The sequence below is a fragment of the Platichthys flesus genome, chromosome 13, assembly GCF_949316205.1.
Source record: "Platichthys flesus chromosome 13, fPlaFle2.1, whole genome shotgun sequence".
NCBI classification, from domain to species: domain Eukaryota; kingdom Metazoa; phylum Chordata; class Actinopteri; order Pleuronectiformes; family Pleuronectidae; genus Platichthys; species Platichthys flesus.
In genome coordinates this window covers 1,088,268-1,108,841 of record NC_084957.1, presented here as the reverse complement: position 1 = coordinate 1,108,841, position 20,574 = coordinate 1,088,268, and the positions used below count along the sequence as shown (strand labels likewise).

The window sequence follows — 20,574 nt, the reverse complement described above, 5'->3', positions numbered from 1 at the left end:
GACCAAAACGGAACCTGGGACCTTAAAGCTGCTCAACGTTTATACAAGACTCACATAACCTCAAAGAAACACATGTTTCAAACATGCAGAACTAACATAGACATGATAAACTAGATCCAATACAACAACAGAAAGATGCAAAGCTACAAAATACATACAAATTACTACAAAGCAAAACAAAACTACCACAACACGGGAATAGATGATTGTACAGATACAAAATGACCTCAGACAGACAAAAAATCACCACAAAGAAACAACAATTTAAACAAATACCTACAACATTTCTATAAAGTTATATATATAACTAGGAATACAAAATGAACATAAACAGACCCACAACAGTCACAAATAGATGAACCTGTCAAAAATGCACTGAAAAGTACCAAAAATCCAAAAAAATGACCCCACAGGGATGTAAAACTACCACACAGACACACAAAACACCCACAGACCAAATGTAAAATGTGTGTAGACAGATGCAAAACTAGAATGAGGAATCAATAATGACCATTGAGATACCAAATGACCACCTACAGACACCAAACACTCACAGACACACAGAGTTTGCATCAAGTTGATGCAAAAACTAATTTACAGAGATACTAAGTGACAACATGAGGCAAAACATAACAACTCAGAGAAATAGAGAAGTTACAGTAAGAGGAAAAACGACACATAGATACACAATGACCACTAAACAACTACTGAAGTGTTCAACAAGGATTCAAACAGGGATTGAACAGAAAATGCTAAAGGACTTTGAAGTGATGCAAAACTACCACAGAGACGTGTGTAGTCATCACGTGTGACTTTCAGTTTGGGTTTCTTGTTTATTCATAGAAAATTAGTTTTTTTTTTACAGTAGCCAGGTTTCTATTGTGTGATATTCTGTGCAACACAAAGCTGCAGATCAGGGAAGTCTTTATTATCTGTGTGTGCATTAACAATGGACCACAACTTGTTGAGAATGTGTGCCGACCCTCCTCTAACCACACAGCGTCAGATGTCCCTGAAAGGTCACAAAGGTCAAACATAAGCTCAGTTAATGCCTCTGGTCGCCCCTCCCCCTCGCCGCCCGGTCTCTCTGGCGCTCTGCCCTAGGTTGTGCGTTCTCTCCAGCCTGCGATGCCTGTTCTTGTCATTTATCTCGTGCTGCAGCAGCCGACCATATGTCACTGGGATAAGTTAAACCAGAGGTAATTGGTTAGTAGGAGAAAGGTCAGCTTCTGAGATGGCCGTGGACCCCCCCCCCCCCTCCCTCTCCACTGATAGGCCATGTTTACATGTTCACACCTTGTAAATCCAGAATCGTGGTTGTTGAGAAAATAACTGAATTTCAAATAACTTCTGCTTCATATTTCTATTTCTCAAGTTTTCACAGAGAATATTTGACTTTTGACTCGACTACTGTTAAGTGACAACTTTAATTACTTTGGATATCTAATTTATTAAAGATGAATTTAAATATGATACAACAATGAGGTAAATCATTTATTCCAATTATGAATTAAACAAATATTATATATGACAAGGAATCTGTATAATTATCTGTGGATGCACATAAGAAAAACAGCCTTTTATATATATTAATGTATTTCTTACTTTTTCCCCTTGTGCCTCTACCTTTCTTGTTCTGCTCGGCCACTTCCTCCACAGAAGATCAAATAGACAAATCTCATCTGATTTGTCTATTTGTACTTTTTCTTCAGGTTCAAACCTTCCACCACTGCTACTCTCCCCTCAGTTACTGATATGAGCAACGTCCCTGTGTATTTTGACGTCTACCGTTTAACCCTCTGCTCTGAGTCACGAGGCGACTGACAGACAGCGAGCTGCACCTTCTTCCTCCAAATATGTTGCTGAACTCGATCCAGAGCAAAGTAGGAGTGAGGTGAGAGCAGTTATATAAACACTTTCTTATGTAATGTTTAAACTGCTGCCGAGCACAAGCTCCCTGAACATGTGAACTGTCTCAAATATTCCAAACAGACTTTTTTAAAAAATGCTCCATGTTCTTGGTGTTTTGGTTTATATCTCACATTCGGAGTGAACCTGTGAATCTCTGCCGCAGGTTCAACCTGTTTGAAAACAGAAACAAAGGAGGTTTGAGCTCCTACACTCTAACTCTGTGTCAACATGGTGGCACGTGACAGTGCCGCCATGTGGCTGCTTAGAGAACAGCACCTCTGAGTGAGAATTCACTGGATTCAAATCAGACAACTTTATTGACAAACAGTAAAAAACAGTTATAAGAGAAATTCATTCACACGCACGCACACACACTCAGAAAGTTCATCTGTTGATTCTTCTCTCTCCCAGGAGGCTGCTGTATCCCATAATGCACTGTGCGACGTCACCAGCCGAACATGTACTCCATCGCTTTGGAAACTATGCTGTTGTCCTTCCGGGGCGTCTGTCTGTCGGCCACCACCTGGACACGGACACACAGGTTTATTTCTGATGTTCCAAGAACAAATGAAAACCACCACAGGCTTTAAAATAGAGCCAGAGTGAGTTCTGGGGTCAGAGGTCACCTGGTAGTCGCTGCTGGAGCTCCTGTAGGCGGCGCTGAGCGGCCTGATGGCCGAGCGAGGAGTGGAGGGGAGGGCGGAGGAGACGGCCTCGCTGCTGTCCATCACACTCTGAGCAAGAGCGAGAGAGAGAGAGAAATGACATCACTCGGTTCAAGCTGTCAGCTGATGACCAGGACCAATCAGACGGCAGAGAAATGGACAAACGCAGGTAGGTAAACAGACACTGACCTTGTCTATACAGGGTTTCACTCCCACCATGATGGCGTCACCAAACACTTTGCCATCCTTCGACAGAGCTTTTCTGGACTGAAGCCTAGACTGATACTGAAGGTGCATCCAGTTACCAGGAGACGCCATCTGTCAACACATCATCAATGTTTCCTTTAATACTTCAATGTTTCCTTTATAACATCATCAATGTTTCTGTCTATATACCTATCACCATTATTCTGTACGATCTGAATGTCTTGAGTCCTACACTACGTTGATTCACTGATCAAGGTGGCGACTTTGCTCTTTCAGCATCGGTGAAGTGCCATTAATAAGTTTACAGCTTCAGATGGAAACCTTAGTCTGGAGCCTGTGGGCTGAAGCCCCGCCTCTTACACAACATCAGCAGGGATTGGCTCAGCTCCGGTGATGCTCACAGGATAAGTGGTGTCGCTCATGAACATGGCACATTCCCTCCATGAGCCACAGATACAACATGCATCCAGCGACTGATTCAGAAAGCTAAACTGATCTGATATCAGTGCTCTCTGTCTCAAAGCCTCAGTTTAGCTCATGTGCACTTGCACAGACCCCACAGACATGTCCTGGTTTTACCTCTGCTAAGAGGAGTGAATGTGCAGTTGGGGCAGTTGTAGTTCAGCAGCTGCACAGACAAAACCAGTTGGTGAATATGTTGATGTCAGCTCAGAGCCTGATATTGTGAGGCTGTGAGAGAGCGTGTTGTCTCTTAGTGGAGACCACATCCTTCTCTTTACACATGTGCATACCTGAGATTAAAGGTTTGACAGCTCAGTTAACATGTGGCCATATTCAGACCTGTGTCTTGTTACACAGTTTGTGCTTCAGCTTGTTGTTGCTGTGAACAGCTTCAGTCTGAGAAAACATTAGAGAGATCACATTTCAACTGGTTCAGAGTTAGGTATTAAGTTGAGATGGCTTTGCTGAGGGCAGCGGGTGGAGGACACATGAAGACATCGAGGGACCTCACTGAGACAGAAGGATTTGTGTTCCATCTCACCGTGTGTTTGATGATGTTTCCGTACTGAGCGAACTGCAGCAGGATGTAGGAGGCCGAGGCTGGAGGGAAACTAACACACACACAGACACACTTATTATACTGCATATACATGAGCTTTGTACTTGCTTCATACTGTATTCAGCAGTCCATCAGTTTATTGAGGAATAAAGATACCCAAAGACGGTGACCCAGGTCTGATCCAGCTGATCGTCCGATGATAAAGATTCTCCCTGACTGTAAAACGGGTCCACCTGAGCTGGAGACAGACACAGCTGCTGCACACCTGGAGGGAGGGAGGGTGGGAGGGAGAGAGGGAGAGAGGGAGAGAGAGAGAGAGAGAGAGAGAGAGAGAGAGAATTACAAATTTGATAAGTTGAGCTGCTGTTGACTTTGGCAGAAATGTGTAAATTCAAATGACAGATATTCTTCAAAATATCCAAGTATTACTACAATGAATATTGTTTTAAAGAATAATGCGGTTGATAAATCTGACGATATTTGCTTATTGTAGAAAGAGACTTGAATCCATTGAGTGAGAATTAAGTACAGATCCAGTTCCCGATCCTTCAAGAACAAATCCAACATTACATTTACCTTTCTAATCTCTGTATTGTTCTTGTGTTGTTGAAGACTTCTCCAGCTTTATACATGGAGGTCATAAAAAGGGAGGACAAGTAATTGATGTTAGTACTACTAGTGAGTTAGTAGTACCAGCAGTAGTAATACTATTAGTCTGTACCTGTTCCTCCTCCAGGAGTTGAGGCCTGACGTCCACACAGAGGGGACTGCATGACTGAGAAAGACTGAAGGGAGACGGAGAGAGAGAGAGAGAGAGATTTAACATGGGTTTGAGTTTTCAAAGAAAAACTGTAGAGTTGTGAGGACATTGCTTTGTGAGGACATTATCTGCATCTTGCAAAGTTTCAGTCACTAAAGACACTTATCTCTCCATAAGCTGATTGTGATCTTAACCTCTTTCCTGTGGTAGAATATCTTTCCCTGAGTTTCTCCTGCTGATCCTCAAAGACTAGACCCTCTGAGATGTCTTTTGTTAAGATGATATTTCTGCTCCCAACTCTAAAGTTTAAAACAAATGTGTCACACCGGGAACTTTTGTTGAGTTCAAAGAGATTCTTAATTTGCTGTGCTACGTGCTAACCTGTCTGTGAGCACTGAGCGGTGTTCCTACAGATACCAGGTCATCACGGATACTGCGGACAGGTGGGGCTCCACTTTTGTCTTTGGGGGTGGGAACCACGGGCTGAGGGGCAGCACCTCCGCATCCTTAAATGAAAGACGGGACACTATAACAAATTCACAGAAGAAAACAACAATCAGCTGATCTGCAGGTGGATGTGTCTTCCTGACAACCTCCGGGCGAACCTGAGCTCTCCAGGATGGGCATGCTGAGGCTGAAGGGGCGGGGCTGAGGAGTGGAGGGGGCTGGCAGGTCGCCCATCAGAAAGCCCGGCAGGAACTGTGCTCCGGAGGTCGGCTTAGGGGAGGTGGGAGAGCCCAGGGTCATCGGTTCAGTTCCCACTGACAGAGAGGGAGACGTGGGTTTTAACAAGCAGCCACAGACAGACTGAGTGGACGGAGGACGACGGCTTGTGACAAGAATTCTACTGAACGTTATGTTTGGTAAAGAGAAGGTCAGTAACTGAAGTCTGAGGAGAAGTTAGGCCTCAATAAGTTTAAACCACAGGACAAGAATATCGAGGACAACTGATTATTATTTTCATCATTGATTCATCTGCCAATTATTGTTCTTCTGATTGAATATCAAATCAAAATGAGGTTATATCCTCAAATGTCTTGTTTTGACAGCTGCTAATAAGAACTATTATATTCTCTGATTTTAATAATTGTTTGTCGAGAAGAAATAACAAATAACTTTTAAAACCCATTGAACAGTCATACTGTCAAAGTGTGTAAGATTCAGACCAGTGTGGATGATGAGGCCGAGATTTATCATGGAGGTGAATCTAGAAGTCTAACCTGAACCACATTTATTGACATGTCACACTTTCGTCATCACTTCTGATGGAAGATCATAATTCTTATTAATAACATGAATTAATCATTATATAAAATCCAGACCAGCAGCAGGAAATGAAAGGAAGGAATAATAAAGTAAAGGTAGCCCAAAGGTAAAAAGACACATTAATTAAATTACAGTTTGCAGGAGGTTAAAGACAATGTGAGCGATGATCGACTCATTTTGATAAAAGATTCAATGAAGACAGAACTTATAAAGAGATTTGAACTTGTTCCTCCTTCACTTTTAAACTGTTGAACTTCGACGATCAACATGTTGCAACTTCTATGAAAACCTGCAGCTAACAGCTAAGAGTTAATACTGAGCTAACAGATTATTAATATGCAAATAGCATCAGATAAAAACGCAGTTACCTTGAAGCTCCATCTTCACGGCTTTTTCGTTCAGGCCGCGATTTTCAAAAGTAGGAAATGACGCCAGGCACCGAGCTAGCTAGTTAGCGGGCTAATGAGGCTAGCGAAGCTACGTGCTAAGCTACGTGCTAAGCTGCCACTCAGTGTCACGGACACGCTCAGTAGGTGATCAATCTAATAACGTGAAGCTGAAGACTTCCGGTCAGTTAAAGAAGTTTAATATCTGCTCGACCTGCTTTTTCACAGACGCTGGAGACGTGGTGGAAGCGCCGCAGCTAACACAGCTACTTCCGGCGCATTTACACAGCGTCATGAGAAGGCGACTATTAAGCGTCCCTCATAAAATGTGTTTATCTTTTTATTGGGCACATTTTAATTTCACTTTGTTTGGACAAATCTCAATGATACATTCGGGCATTAATATGAAATGGTTTGTATATTTAGTTTAGCTTTATTTTGGACTCAGGTCATATCAGTGTATAAAGGCATAATAATACAGAACACACATATAGGAATACAATTATCACACTGTGTTTCCACAGTGTTTAAAATCACATACAGACCCTTTTTATTCACGATTAGTCATTTTGAATTAGAAATACAAGTTGATAAACATCTGGTGTTGTGGTTTCAAAGGTTGCACATCCTTAAGGCTTGAATACTTCTTTATGTAACAGGGTCAATTCTTAATAAAGTTTTAAAGTTTTAGCAGTGATATTTACCCCGCTCTGCCGATGTTTTAATGTACCTGTCAGGACGGGGATGCATATAGGCGAAGTCTATTTAGGGACACCGTAGCTCTCTTATTTGGCCTTGTTTAGATTTAGTTTCTTTCTGATTAATTGGTTTGATTATTGGTTTCTTTGATTCATTTTATTTTATTTGGTTCTATGGCAATGTGCAATATGGTTGACTGGTACTGTGAAATCCGGGTTTAATGACTTGAATATTGGTGAGTGATTGGATGATATTTTAGCTTTGTTAAATTGGGTCTGGAGCCTCTAATTTCTCTTTTTTTAATCTGTCATTTATATCAAGTCCAGCCTTTCCAACCTTTGCACATGTCACTTTACTATTTGAGCAATCTGTTTTAAACCATTTGCATCGATTAAATAAATTGTATTTTTTCTGATATCTCAGCCTCCCGTCCGTCTTATTCTGGATACGTGTTGAACCAAATTGACATTAACTGTCAACTCTGAACCATTTTAAATCACTACACAATCACCCACACCTTAATAAAGTATCCATCATCTATCTATCCATCATCTCTAAACAATAATAAAAATGTGTTTGGATAAAAACTCCCAAACTAATGTGAGACATTTTCACGTGATGTTACACAAAATGAGCAATTAAACAAAAAGACTTAAAAAAAAAAAAGAAGCATAATCTAACCATTTTTCTGTCCTAACCATAGACTATGTGGTCTTGGTCTTAACATGTCATGGCCATGTTGTGCTTTTATTTTGACATGCAGTGAGCGGAAGCGGAAGTGTGTGAGATGTGAGTGTAGCTTGATGCCGGTGTGAATCTCTTCACAGTCAGAAGTGTGAACCGGATCCTGAACCGAGTCCTGAACCGGATCCTGAGTTTCTCTCTGTGAAGTTGACTCGACTCTCCGGTAACGAACTGAGGCTTTTAATTCTTTAACATCAGATTCCTTTGATCTTCAGCAGGAAACTGACTGTCGCTGTTTAGCTAAGTGGCTAATTAGCTTGCAGGCTGTTATTAATGCTGCGGAGCTAGCTGCTAGCTTAGCTTCGTTTAGCTTCTCTGCAGAGAAACTACATGAGAGAAAAGTCAGACTCAGATTTGCATCAGTGAACTCTGACTGTCTGTTAGTTACACAGTGTCTGTGGTTGTAGTTATAAACATGTTAACTACAGTGTCTTACTAACACTTTAGATTTATGTTTTCATATACACATCTATATGTTTTATATATATATATATATATATATATAGCTTATATATAATATAGTTCATAGATTCAGACTCTGGCTCCATGTTTTCTCTGTTTCCTCCAGCGTCTCGATCTGTGTTAATGCTCTGATCTCATAAACCAGATAAAGGCGACAAATCTATTATTGTCCAGATCGAGGACATATGAATGGAAGTGTGTGCGTGCAGTGTGAGTGTGTGCAGTGTGAGTGTGTGCAGTGTGAGTGTGTGCAGTGTGTGTGTTCAGGGTGTGCACTGTATGCTGGAAGTAGGGCTGCGAACAACACGTTTACTCTTTAATGATTAATTGCTTAATATTTTTTTTCTCTCCAGTTAATTAACTAATAATTTCCAGAAACAGTGAAACATGTTAATCTGAGTGTATTTATCCAGCAGTGGACGATCACAGATCCTCAGATAACTCCCACTCCTTAGGTACTCTCTGAATCAGGTTGGTCAATATCTGCTCACAGAGGAAATACTTGAATGAGGAGCTGGAAGAATCCTGCTCTTACTGCAGCCTGAGGGGACGTGAGGGAATGTGGGGGGGCATGGGGGGAAGTGAGGGGACGTGAAGGGGGGGATGGTGGGACGTAGTTAACATCCCTTCCCCTGCTCTCAGCCACTTCACCCAACCTCAACTAAAGGTGATGAGTTTGATAAGATTCAGCTTTACTTGTTGCTTCCATGACACAAACACACACGGGGGGGGGGGGGGGGGGGGGGGGGGGGCATCCACGTTACTTAAATACATAAAGATCCATCGTTCTCTCCAAACTGGTCACACTGTCAGATGATGATGTTTGTCTCTGTTGCAGCTCCTCTGGTGGTGGTGGTGGTTGCACTGGGAGGACTGGTGATGGGGTTCAGGGTTGTCCTCGGGGCTCAGCAGCGCCGTCACGTCCGGTTAACGCTGCCGTTGCTGCTCTCCGTCGCCATGATGGCGGCGGTTTGGGCGGAAGGCCGAGACTACTACGATCTGCTGAGAGTCGGCAGGGAGGCGACGACCAGGGAGATCCGACAGGCCTTCAAGAAGCTGGCGCTCACCATGCACCCCGACAAGAACCCTGTGAGTTACTCTGAGAAGCTCCGAATGGAAATCCCTCCGATGTTCCCTGAAACACTTTCTGCTCATTTGAACTCTGACCCCTGACCCTGACCCTGTCGTGCTGCAGGGCGACTCCTCGGCCCACGATAAGTTTGTGGAGGTGAATCGAGCTTATGAGGTCCTGAAGGACGAAGACCTCCGGAAGAAATACGACAAATATGGAGAAAAGGGATTGGACGAGCAGCAGGGAGGACGCTACGAGAGCTGGAACTACTACCGCTACGACTTCGGTACGTGTCTCCAGTGAGACGCTCACATGTGAGTTTACTGAGAGTCCATTAACGGTTTCCTGTCTCTGTTCAGGAATCTATGACGATGATTTAGAGATCATCACGCTGGACAGCGGAGATTTCGGTGAGTGGGATTATTTTCACTTGTAACTCAGTCAAACTGATCTGTATTGGTAGTAACGGCTGTTTGTTTCAGAGGCGGCGGTGAACTCCGGAGAAATCTGGTTCATCAACTTCTATTTCCCACGATGCTCCCACTGTCACGAGCTGGCGCCAACGGTACCCCCCCCCCCCCCCCCCCCGCACATCAAACTAAACATATTAAACCTGGAATCACCAATGCTTTTTTCCCTTTAACCTCATTTATTATTTTTAATGCTAAATATATTATTCATCCTGTGGGTGTTGAACAGATGGAAGCAGCGGTGGATTGTGTGATAACGTGTGTGTGTGTGTGTGTGATAACGTGTGTGTGTGTGTGTGTGTGTGTGTGTGTGTGTGTGTGTGTGTGTGTGTGTGTGTGTGTGTGTGTGTGTGTGTGTGTGTGTGTGTGTGTGTGTGTGTGTGTGTGTGTGTGTGTGTGTGTGTGTGTGTGTGTGTGTGTGTGTGTGTGTGTGTGTGTGTGTGTGTGTGTGTGTGTGTGTGTGTCTCAGTGGAGGGCGTTTGCCAAAGAGATGGACGCAGTGATCCGGATCGGAGCCGTGAACTGTGGAGACAACAACCACCTGTGCCGGAGGAAAGGGATCAACAGTTACCCCAGCCTGTTCATATTCAGATCAGGACAGGTTGGTTAGAGACGATTCATAATCCATTCTCATCTGTTAATGAGGATTGCATTTTTTATTCTCAAAGCTTCATGAATCTAAACCTTGAATAGGTGATAACGTGTTCTTAATAAAACCTTTCTACAGAAACCAGAGAAGTATAACGGGGAGCGTTCTAAAGACGAGCTGGTGAACTTCTCCATGAAGTTCATCACAACCACCGTCACTCAGCTCTGGCAAGGTGAGCGACGGCCACCTGCATTAAACTGTCAATCAGGATTCACTCATATCATCAGACTCGTGAATTTGACCCGTGAGTGCGACCGGTTGTTTTACAGGAAACGTGTTCAGCGAGGTGGAGAGAGCGTTCTCGTCCGGGCTCGGCTGGCTCATCACCTTCTGCTCCGACTCCGGAGGTAACACTCTGTGACCCTTGACCTTCTCTCTTTGTGCCTGGAAGTGCTCTCACACGTGTCACATGTGTAACGTGGGACACACAAAGACATGAGTCACACCTGTGTCTTGTGTGTGGACAACATGTTTATGAGTAGAAGCTGAAAAATTCCTCCACATCACCTGGAATCCTCAGATGGTGGACGCCAGGCAGAACATGTTCTAAGGCATTTGTTTGGACACGATTCTCCACCACGGAGGACACTGGTCATGTAGCTTGTCATGCTGCTAACGTGTCCATGCTAACGTGTCCATGCTAACGTGTCCATGCTAACGTGTCCATGCTAACGTGTCCCTCCCTCTGTCTCAGATTGTCTGGAGCCAAGAACAACACAGAAGTTGGCAGGAATGTTGGTGAGAATGCAACATTACTATTTTAGTTAAATGTTTTATATATAGTAAATAATTACACGTTACACCTTGTTTTCACCTGCAGGTGTCACTTGACTCTGAAAGTTAGATTATATCAACTTTTATATCATATATAGAGTTTCTGAACTGAACGTCTCTAACTGGTCGTCCTCGTGTGTGAGTGCAGGACGGACTGGTGAAGGTGGGACGGATGGACTGCACCGCTGAGGAGCAGCTCTGTCACAGCTTCCATGTAAGGTTTATACTGCAGTACTACACATACCAGTATTACTACTGATACTGGTATTACTTATATGTACACGTGATTCTTCAACTCACAAACCAGTGGAGGCAGAGAAGTTGATCTGTCAGTATTCACTGTCTCTGCCGTCTGTCAGGTGACCGGCGGAGCGACGGCTTTATTCCCTCCTGGTTCCTCTCTGGACCAAAAGGACAGCGTGCTGGTGAGTGACATCACTTCCTGTGTGGGGTCACTTTGTGTTGTATGTAGTAATACTGTGTGTAGTACTGCAGTAGAGACTCGGTGTGTTTGTGTTTCAGTGGCTGAACACTCTGGACAGTAAAGAGGTTTACACTCAGGTCATGAACCATCTGCCGGATCTGGAACTGCTGACCAGGGACAGCTTCCAGGTACACACTGCTACACACTGCTACACAACGCTAGACAACGCTAGACAACGCTAGACAACGCTAGACAACGCTAGACAACGCTAGACAACGCTAGACAACGCTACACAAGGCTTCACAACACGTCACAACGCTTCACAACGCTGCACAACGCTACACAAGGCTTCATATGATACACAACACTACACAGCACTACACAATGCTTCGCAACGCTACACAACACTACACAATGCTTCACAACGCTACACAACGCTTTGATGATGTATAACTTCCTGTGTTCAGAGCAAACTGGCCCATCATCGCTGGTTGGTCAGTTTTACGTTTGGAGAGAGAAGCTCCGCCTCCAGCGAGTATAAGAAGCTACAGGCTTTCCTGAGGAACGACCACATACAGGTACCTGTCTGCCTGCCTGTCTGTCACTATGCCCGTCTGTCTGTCACTATGCCCGTCTGTCTCTCTGTCTGACGCTGTCTGTCTCCTCAGGTCGGTCGAGTTAACTGCATCACAGACTCGGAGCTGTGTCAGTCTCTCTACATCCAAAAACCCTGCGTGGCTGTTTTCAAAGGACTGGGAATCCACGACTTCGAGATCCACCACGGTCAGAACCACAGACTGAACCACAGACTGAACCACGGACCGAACCACGGACTGAACCACAGACTGAACCACAGACTGAACCACAGACTGAACCACAGACTGAACCACAGACTGAACCACAGACTGAACCACAGACTGAACCACAGACTGAACCACAGACCGGACCACAGACCGAACCACAGACCGAACCACCGACCGAACCACCGACTGAACCACAGACTGAACCACGGACCGAACCACGGACTGAACCACGGACTGAACCACCGACTGAACCACAGACTGAACCACCGACTGAACCACGGACTGAACCACGGACTGAACCACAGATCCTCGTTTTGTACTCATTGTTGAGACGCTGGTCCGTCTCTTCAGTGTGTGTCTCTGACCCGTGTCTTCTCACAGGTAAAGATGTGCTGTACAACATTGTGGGTTTTGCGAAGGACAGCGTTCGCGCTCATGTGACGACTCTGCAGCCCGACAACTTCCCGGCCGACAGGAAGGAGCCGTGGCTGGTGGACTTCTTTGCTCCGGTTCGTAACTCTACTTTAGAAACAGCAGCAGGGAAGCACAGGATCAGAAAATGGTTTCTAGCCACGTCATCACTGATACGTTTGAGCTCAGATTGTTTTGTGTTTGAAACTCTGCTGCTCGATGAACGACTGATTCCGTGTTTACCTTCAGGGCTGGAGACAGAGCTCCACCTTCAACACAAACATGAGGGAGACGGACACTGAGACACGTCACTCACATATACACACGTCCCATTACTACATGACGGCTTTAATGGCAACTGGAGAAAACCCTGGTTGATCTGATCTGAGCTTTTAGATCAGTGTTTAAAGTTTAATAGAATCAAGCAAACTTCAGTGTTCAGAGAGAATCTGACGCTTCACTGTAGATCAAACGATTCAATGACTAAGAGGAACAACACGTCCCTGTTTCCTTCCACTAAATAAAAACCAAGCCAAAATATCTCGGGTACCGATGTGACGTCATCGGGAGTCTGTGCCGTGGAGACATAGGTCCCGCCCATACTCACGTCTGACCAATCAGGAGTTACTCTAGGCTGTCAATTGTGAACTCTGACGTCCAGTGTTAGACTTTAGTTTGATCTGTGTTTGCAGTGGTGTCCTCCGTGCAGAGCTTTACTCCCAGAGCTGAGGAAAGCTTCCATCCACTTGGCCGGACAGATGAAGTTTGGAACTCTGGACTGTACCATCCACCACAAGCTCTGCTCCAGGGTGAGCACACACGTCTGGACTGTACCATTCATCACGAGAAAGGTGGCAGAGAGACTGAAACCTTTTCTCTTTGTGTCTCAGTATAATATCCAAGCGTACCCCACCACGGTGATCATTAACGGCTCCTCCCTTCATGAATATGAAGGACAGCACTCAGCCGACGGCATCCTGGAGTTCATACAGGTATGACATCACACCAGTGACATCGTGATACAACATAAGATCTACAATTCACAGTCTGACAACAATCACAGCCGGGATAATGTTGTCAGACAAACTTACAGAGGCAGGGAACTCTTTTCTCTGGAGGAGGAAACTCTGGTGAACTCTCCATCCGCAGGTCATGTCAGAAATACAAACTGTGACTGTTGATGAATATCACGACAAAAAGAGACGAGAAGAAAGTGTTGTTTCAAAAACTATTGACAAAAACTATAAAATACAATTTTACTAATATAAAAGGGGCAAGATAGAATAAATCCTTATGACTGAATCTATCTAACATGAACATTTGACCTGTAACCTCCCAGCTGTGTGCAGTTCAGACGGTGACATCACTTCTTTCTGCCTCTGCAGGATCTGGTGAATCCGTCTGTGGTCGTCCTGGATCATTCCAGCTTCACTGAGAGAGTTAAAGGTAAAACTCACAGGAGAGGATTTCACTTGACCACAGACTTCAGGGCTTTTTAACTTTTGACATAAAGAGCCTGATGCAGTCTCTAAAAGGAAAGAGAGGATCTATAGAGTTTAAACTATTGAATTGTTTGTGCAGTTGTGTAACTCCAGGACCATTTGCTGTTGTAACCGGTGACGTGTTTGCAGGTCGAGCTGAAGGGCAGATCTGGGCGGTGGATTTCTACGCTCCGTGGTGTGGACCCTGTCAGGCTCTGATGCCTGAGTGGAGACGCATGGCCAGGGTACAACAACACAACACGTTTAACCTCAACCACACAACGTACAGAGGCTTTTTATAAAGTCACTGAAACACAATTTAACAAGAACTAAAAGAGCATAAGGGTTATTGGTCTATAGACACCTTTTGTCCTGTGCTGCTACAAACGGTCGCTGCCTGATGTTTGAGTCTCTCTCTGCTCCTCTCAGCTGCTCTCGGGTCAGATCCTGGTCGGCTCAGTGGACTGTCAGCGGTTCCAGTCGCTGTGTCAGAGTCAGGGTGTGAGGGCGTACCCTGAAATCCGACTGTACCCCGGCAGCGCCCGGCAACCAGATCGCTTCATGTGTGTAACACACTTTGAAACTCTCTCTCTCTGTGGTCGTCTTCAAACTGCAAAATACAGTTCATCAGATTGATCAGAACAGTATTTTAAATTCATGTATCTATTGTGCATTTGTGTCTGCAGGAGTTATAACGGTTGGCACAGAGACGCTCAGTCACTGAGAACATGGGCCCTGAGGTGAGACTCTGTCTGTCTGTCTGTCTGTCCATCTGTCCCGTCCTCTGTGTGCTTCCATGACGCTAACATCTCCAGTGTCCAGTTCTTTACCTAGAGCGACGGTGGACTTGACTCCGGAGACATTCAGGTCTCAGGTGCTGTCGGGTCGGGATCACTGGGTTCTGGACTTTTACGCCCCCTGGTGTGGACCATGTCAACAGTTTGCTCCAGAGTTTGAGATCCTGGCTCGGGTGAGAGACCTTCTTCCTTTGAGAACCACAGAGACGTTCTCTCTGCGGTTCTACGAGGTTCTGAGCCAAGTGTTTGATTTACAGATTCTCAAAGGGGAGGTTCGAGCGGGGAAGGTCGACTGTCAGGCTCATCATCAGATCTGTCAATCGGCTGGAATCACCGCCTACCCCACAGTCAGATTTTACCCGTACCTAGGAACAAGGAGGGTGAGGACACACACACACATGCACTTCCTGTGACTATCACAATAAAAGCCTCCCCCTGGTTCAGTAATTGACAACAAGCAAGTAGAGGTTTAATCGTGAAAGAGTCAAAGATGGACTTGAGTTCCTGGAGGAGAAGATGAAACGCTGTGTGTGTGTTGACAGTTTGAACACAGTGGGGAACCAATCAACAGCCGGGACTCTAACGTGATCGCTGACACCATCAGACAGCGACTACAACAGCTGCTCCCACGGTTACACAGCAACGGGAAGGTAAAGAAATCTTTGTGTTAAATCCCGACGTGAGCGATCTGGAGAAGAAGAGTCTGACTCAAGTTGTTTCCTCTGCAGGACGAACTCTGATGACCTCATCGAGCCACGAGAGACCAGCGCGTTACTGGTCAGAGGAGGAGCGGTGGATTTGATTGGTCCGGGGCAGCGACCAATCGATTAACACTCCTAAGTCCCAGCTGTGATGCAGACTGACTGTTTCCTGCTGTGATGAATGTAATGACAACTTCTGCCTTTTATTTGTCTCTATCGTTTGTATTTACTCTATGAAGTAAAACTGTGGGACGCCGTGCACGTTACTGACACACACACACACACACAGAGCCAGTTGTCGACATTGTGTTGAGTTTCATTGTTCTTGTAGAAATTGTTGGACAATAAAACTGTTTCTTTCACATCAGTTTTAAAACTTTTACTGCAGCTTTAGTTCTGCTATAGTTATAAATTCTCATTTACTTAAATGATGAATGTGGTTATTTATACTATATAACATCTATAATTTTTTTTTACACAATGTGTCCCAAAGGTTCTCTGGTTCCAGCTTCTTGGTTTTGTATAATAAGTTTCATATTTAGTGGTTTTGGATTTTTGGACAGTTTCTTTCTTGCTACATGTAAATGTCAGGATGTGAATTAATAAAAGTTACTGACTGGATATGTGATGAAAAAGTAAAAAGTCAGAATAAGAGCTGAACGTTTCCCAGTGGTTGTTTGGTTCCAGTTTAACCAGCAGGTGTCACTGTGGCTCCTCTGTTGAAGGGACAAGATTCAAACAGTCTATGGCAATGCGCCAAATTCAAACTTACTTTATAATAAATGAGCTCATGTATGAAAACACATTTTACAGTGACGCTGGTATTCTGGCTCCAATGTTGGCGGCTGTCAAGGCGTCCATCTTTATAAAAAGGGACTGGAAAGAATAAAGTCTCAATAGATTTAATAATAAAATGAACAGAATTATCAACAACTAAGTGATTTTTTTAATTCATACCTTTAATGTATCGTTCAGGGGAAACTGCATTCTACTCGTCACGGTTCAGTTTGAGAACCGTTCAGCTCAAATATGAAAACTGTCTCTAAAGTTTTCAGTTCAACACGGAGCCAAGAGGCTCAAAGTGTAAACACACATTTAACAGCTGAACTTACCTGGAAACTGGAAGATGATATACAAGTGGGGTAGGAGAAGATTCGGTTGTGGCTTGCCCAGGAGGAGGAGCATGCTCCAACACGTCTTGGTTTACCTGGATGACTCACTCACTAATGAACATGCGCCCACAGTTAAACCTCAAGATGAAGTTGATGGACACAAACTGACCTGAGAGCATGCTTAGCACCACAGTTGGTTCTGCCATTGAATTTTGAAGAGAAATGAACTGTTTCTCCGAGTAGATCCTTGACCGACAGTCTTCCACTGACAAGAGCTCCCCCGGTAATCCAAGACAAACACACCTGGTTCAATGGGCTGGGTAAAGAACACACAACTTAATAAACATTTACTAACAAGTAACCTTGAGGGATCTTGAGCTTCCACCATTTGCCAATTCAATGTGGTGTTACCGGAACAAAAAGGTGATGACTATTGAATAAGTTGGAGCTGGCATATAATCATTCTCCAACAACAAGAATATTTATTTATAATGCACATACACACAAGAAATATACCACTGAAAACAATGTGGTTCAATTGAATCTATTTCAACTTTATTTCATGTGAATATTTATGTTAGAAGCCAGGCTTATGTAAACGTGCTCACACAAGGCTGCATTCATCTTCTCCTTTGCAGCCATATTAATAATTAATAGCGCACTATTTGCAGCTAGTCGTCCTCTACATGGAAGATTCAACAAGAGACTAAATCTAAACAAGGCCCAATAATCTGAATGAAATCTAAAAGTGGGAAAAAACAGTGACCGTAAATAAGTCATTCAGGAAAAAATAATTCCAAAGACGTCAGGATTTGCATTTACAAAACATACAAACCTTTGTCCAAGGTTAATATTCATTTTATAAAATTAATTAATTACAAAGAACAAAACATTCAAATTGTAACAAACAAATATATCAAGAGCTGTTAAAGGACAAGCCTTACAGCTAAGTGCAAGTTAACACTACATGATCAGTGATTTCCACAAATGCGGTTTGTTGTTGGCCGTTAGCATGGTTAGCATGAAGCTAATGCACACCGACCGAGGCAACACACACAGGTTAAGCTAGCACCACGCTATGCTAATCACAGACAACTCACCGCTGATCACCAGTTTACCGGAGCTTGTCGCTGGAGCTGTTTCAGTACAGACCGGGAGAGATAGAGTGACCCTCCCGACCCGGATGTTTATAGATGAGCAACCGGACGTTGTTACACTTCCGGTGCGAGAAATGTATTTTATATTATTTTTAAATCATTGAGACTTGGGTTACACTTTATTAAGAATTGGACCCGTTAAATATTTACTAAACTTATTTATTGACTGCACAAGTTTACACAATGAAGTGGATTTACTTGGCTAACGTTAGTGGAACTGAGTCTCTGCTCCGTCAATGCTCTGCATGTAATTGTTGCATAAATACATTCATTATAAAGATGTTCTCCAAAATCTGATGTGTTTTGTGTTCATATTTTAATATAATTTCTCCATTTATTTTCCAGAATATTTGAAGGACATTGACTTCAGCCCTGCTGGTGTGTCTGTTGCTTCAGTTGCGTCAGTCTGTCCTGCTGTCGGTTGCCTCAGTTTCCTCAGTTGCCTTGTTCTGTCCTGCTGTCTGTTGAGTAAGTCTGTCCTGCTGTCAGTTGCTTCATTTGCCTCGGTCTGTCCTGCTGTCAGTTGCCTCGGTCTGTCCTGCTATCGGTTGCTTCAGTTGCCTGGGTCTGTCCTGCTGTCTGTTGCTTCAGTTGCGTCAGTCTGTCCTGCTGTCGGTTGCCTCAGTTTCCTCAGTTGCCTTGTTCTGTCCTGCTGTCTGTTGAGTCAGTCTGTCCTGCTGTCAGTTGCTTCATTTGCCTCGGTCTGTCCTGCTGTCAGTTGCCTCGGTCTGTCCTGCTATCGGTTGCTTCAGTTGCCTTGTTCTGTCCTGCTGTCGGTTGCCTCGGTCTGTCCTGCTGTCAGTTGCCTCGGTCTGTCTGCTATCGGTTGCTTCAGTTGCCTGGGTCTGTCCTGCTGTCGGTTTCCTCAGTTGCCTTGTTCTGTCCTGCTGTCGGTTGCCTCAGTTGCCTCGGTCTGTCCTGCTGTCGGTTGCCTCGGTCTGTCCTGCTGTCGGTTTCCTCAGTTGCCTTGTTCTGTCCTGCTGTCGGTTGCCTCGGTCTGTCCTGCTGTCGGTTGTCTCACTTGCCTCGGTCTGTCCTGCTGTCGGTTGCTTCAGTTGCCTCGGTCTGTCCTGCTGTCGGTTGCCTCGGTCTGTCCTGCTGTCGGTTGCCTCACTTGCCTCGGTCTGTCCTGCTGTCGGATTAAACTAGACGTGACAAGTGGTCTGTGTTCTGCACCAGTCATCCATGTGTCATTGTTAACTATCATTCTCATCATCCTACATGGCATACACACACTTTCAGGTTTACTGTTCATATTTGTTTAGTGTTTTTATTTTGTTCGTCATCTGAAAATATTTGCTGTCATGTACGAAAAGTTATGTATGATTAAAGTTGTATTGATTGATAGAACAGACACAATGTGCTTTTAAAGTTGCTGTTGGTTAAAAAATCTATTTAATTTAAGTTTAGTTTTTTTGTCATTTGTCAAACAGAATTTACGTTGTTTTTCCAATGCGTGGCCCGATGGTTCTGGCTAATGACGTCACTGCGCAGTCCCGTCCCGGCCAATGAGCGCATAGGGGGGCGTGTCCTCGCTCAGGGCCGTATGAATAGGTCTGACAGCGGTGGGCGGGGTCAGTTCCTCATAAGCGGCGGCTGCTTCTCACAGGTTGTTTTCATGTCTTATAAAATAATCTGTGAGATGTTCAAACACTTTTCTGTGGCAGTGAAGAATAATAAAGGTTTAAGATGAAACTTGTTTAAAGTTCGTTTGTAGCCTCAAAACTTTAACTGTAATTCATATCCAACTGTCAATCAAACTCTTTATTTATGTCCAACTGGTCAAACTACACATGTCAGGTGTTTCTCAGCTGAACTGACTTCATACACACGTATGTATCTACAAGCTCATGAACCCTGGTACTTCTGTTTGTCCTCTGCAGTACACTGTGTACACCAGTACTTTGTTGCTTGTGTATTACTGCGTATTACTGCGTATTACTGGTGGTGCTCTCCGCTCCATCGTGGTCGCTGCTCTGCTTCCTCCACAAGTTTAAACACAAGATGAAGTCGCTCCTTTTTCAAGATGGCAGCTGTTGATCGTTTCAGTGGGATCACAACAGAGCCGCTGTGTAAAACAAGTTATCACATACAACCACTTCATTCCCTGTTGTGAATGTGTGTGTTTGTTATTATATTATAAAGTAGAGTTGAGTGTTTGTCATGTTGTGTTCTCTTGGCCTGTGTCGATCATCAGAATGACTCATTCTGTCACTTCTTATAGTTTGTGTTCAGAGCTTTTTATAAACAGTCTGTGCTGCAGAGAGAACTTATTCATCTGCCCTGAAGATTTTAAAGTCAATTCTCTACGTGTGTGGTTTATATATAAATTTGAAAGATTTTCTTTTTGCATGTTGTCGACTTGTTCTGGACAGAACGACCCGACCGAGTGGATGTGTATGAATGTTCATGTCTGGAAACATCTGAGGAGGTGGATGAAAATAAATAAACACAAAATCATGGACTTCGATAGTTTTCAGCTGTTTTTGGATGTCTGTCTAATCTTTAAGGTTCTGAACGGTCTAGCCCCTCCACCATTACAGAATTTTATAAAGAAGAAATCCCCTACAATAAATACACGAGCACTAACTAGAGGTGACTG

At 44.1% G+C, this 20,574-nt stretch overlaps 2 protein-coding genes and 1 long non-coding RNA gene across 4 annotated transcripts; 1 reads left to right on the top strand and 2 right to left on the bottom strand.

Moving 5' to 3' along the window:
- Positions 1–2,209: 2,209 nt before the first annotated feature.
- On the bottom strand, positions 2,210–6,489 carry nup35 (nucleoporin 35). Of its 2 annotated transcripts, none has more exons than XM_062402251.1 (9): positions 6,199–6,489; positions 5,158–5,325; positions 4,946–5,070; positions 4,526–4,589; positions 3,961–4,069; positions 3,787–3,856; positions 2,766–2,894; positions 2,538–2,645; positions 2,210–2,434 (listed from the first exon to the last, which is right to left on the bottom strand). In XM_062402251.1, exons 1-9 carry the CDS (start codon positions 6,209–6,211, stop codon positions 2,357–2,359), a joined length of 864 nt encoding a protein of 287 aa, XP_062258235.1. In that variant the 5' UTR covers positions 6,212–6,489; the 3' UTR covers positions 2,210–2,356. The 2 variants fall into 2 exon arrangements, with proteins under 2 accessions (XP_062258235.1, XP_062258236.1); XM_062402252.1 differs by having other exon boundaries at positions 5,170–5,325.
- Positions 6,490–7,703: 1,214 nt separating this feature from the next.
- dnajc10 (DnaJ (Hsp40) homolog, subfamily C, member 10) lies at positions 7,704–16,324 on the top strand. The gene is made up of 25 exons (XM_062402215.1): positions 7,704–7,822; positions 8,960–9,210; positions 9,317–9,479; positions 9,553–9,603; positions 9,676–9,758; positions 10,133–10,264; positions 10,391–10,484; positions 10,582–10,659; positions 11,007–11,050; positions 11,235–11,300; positions 11,446–11,511; positions 11,609–11,698; positions 11,978–12,088; positions 12,179–12,293; positions 12,695–12,822; positions 13,417–13,533; positions 13,615–13,716; positions 14,110–14,170; positions 14,356–14,450; positions 14,635–14,768; positions 14,892–14,945; positions 15,028–15,175; positions 15,260–15,382; positions 15,545–15,652; positions 15,731–16,324. Exons 2-25 carry the CDS (start codon positions 9,001–9,003, stop codon positions 15,740–15,742), a joined length of 2,385 nt encoding a protein of 794 aa, XP_062258199.1. The 5' UTR covers positions 7,704–7,822; positions 8,960–9,000; the 3' UTR covers positions 15,743–16,324.
- A 121-nt stretch (positions 16,325–16,445) lies between these two features.
- On the bottom strand, positions 16,446–17,966 carry LOC133967058 (uncharacterized). The gene is made up of 3 exons (XR_009924012.1): positions 17,916–17,966; positions 16,816–17,131; positions 16,446–16,579 (listed from the first exon to the last, which is right to left on the bottom strand). It is a non-coding gene; the product is annotated as an uncharacterized LOC133967058 (long non-coding RNA).
- Between the last annotated feature and the right edge of the window lie 2,608 nt (positions 17,967–20,574).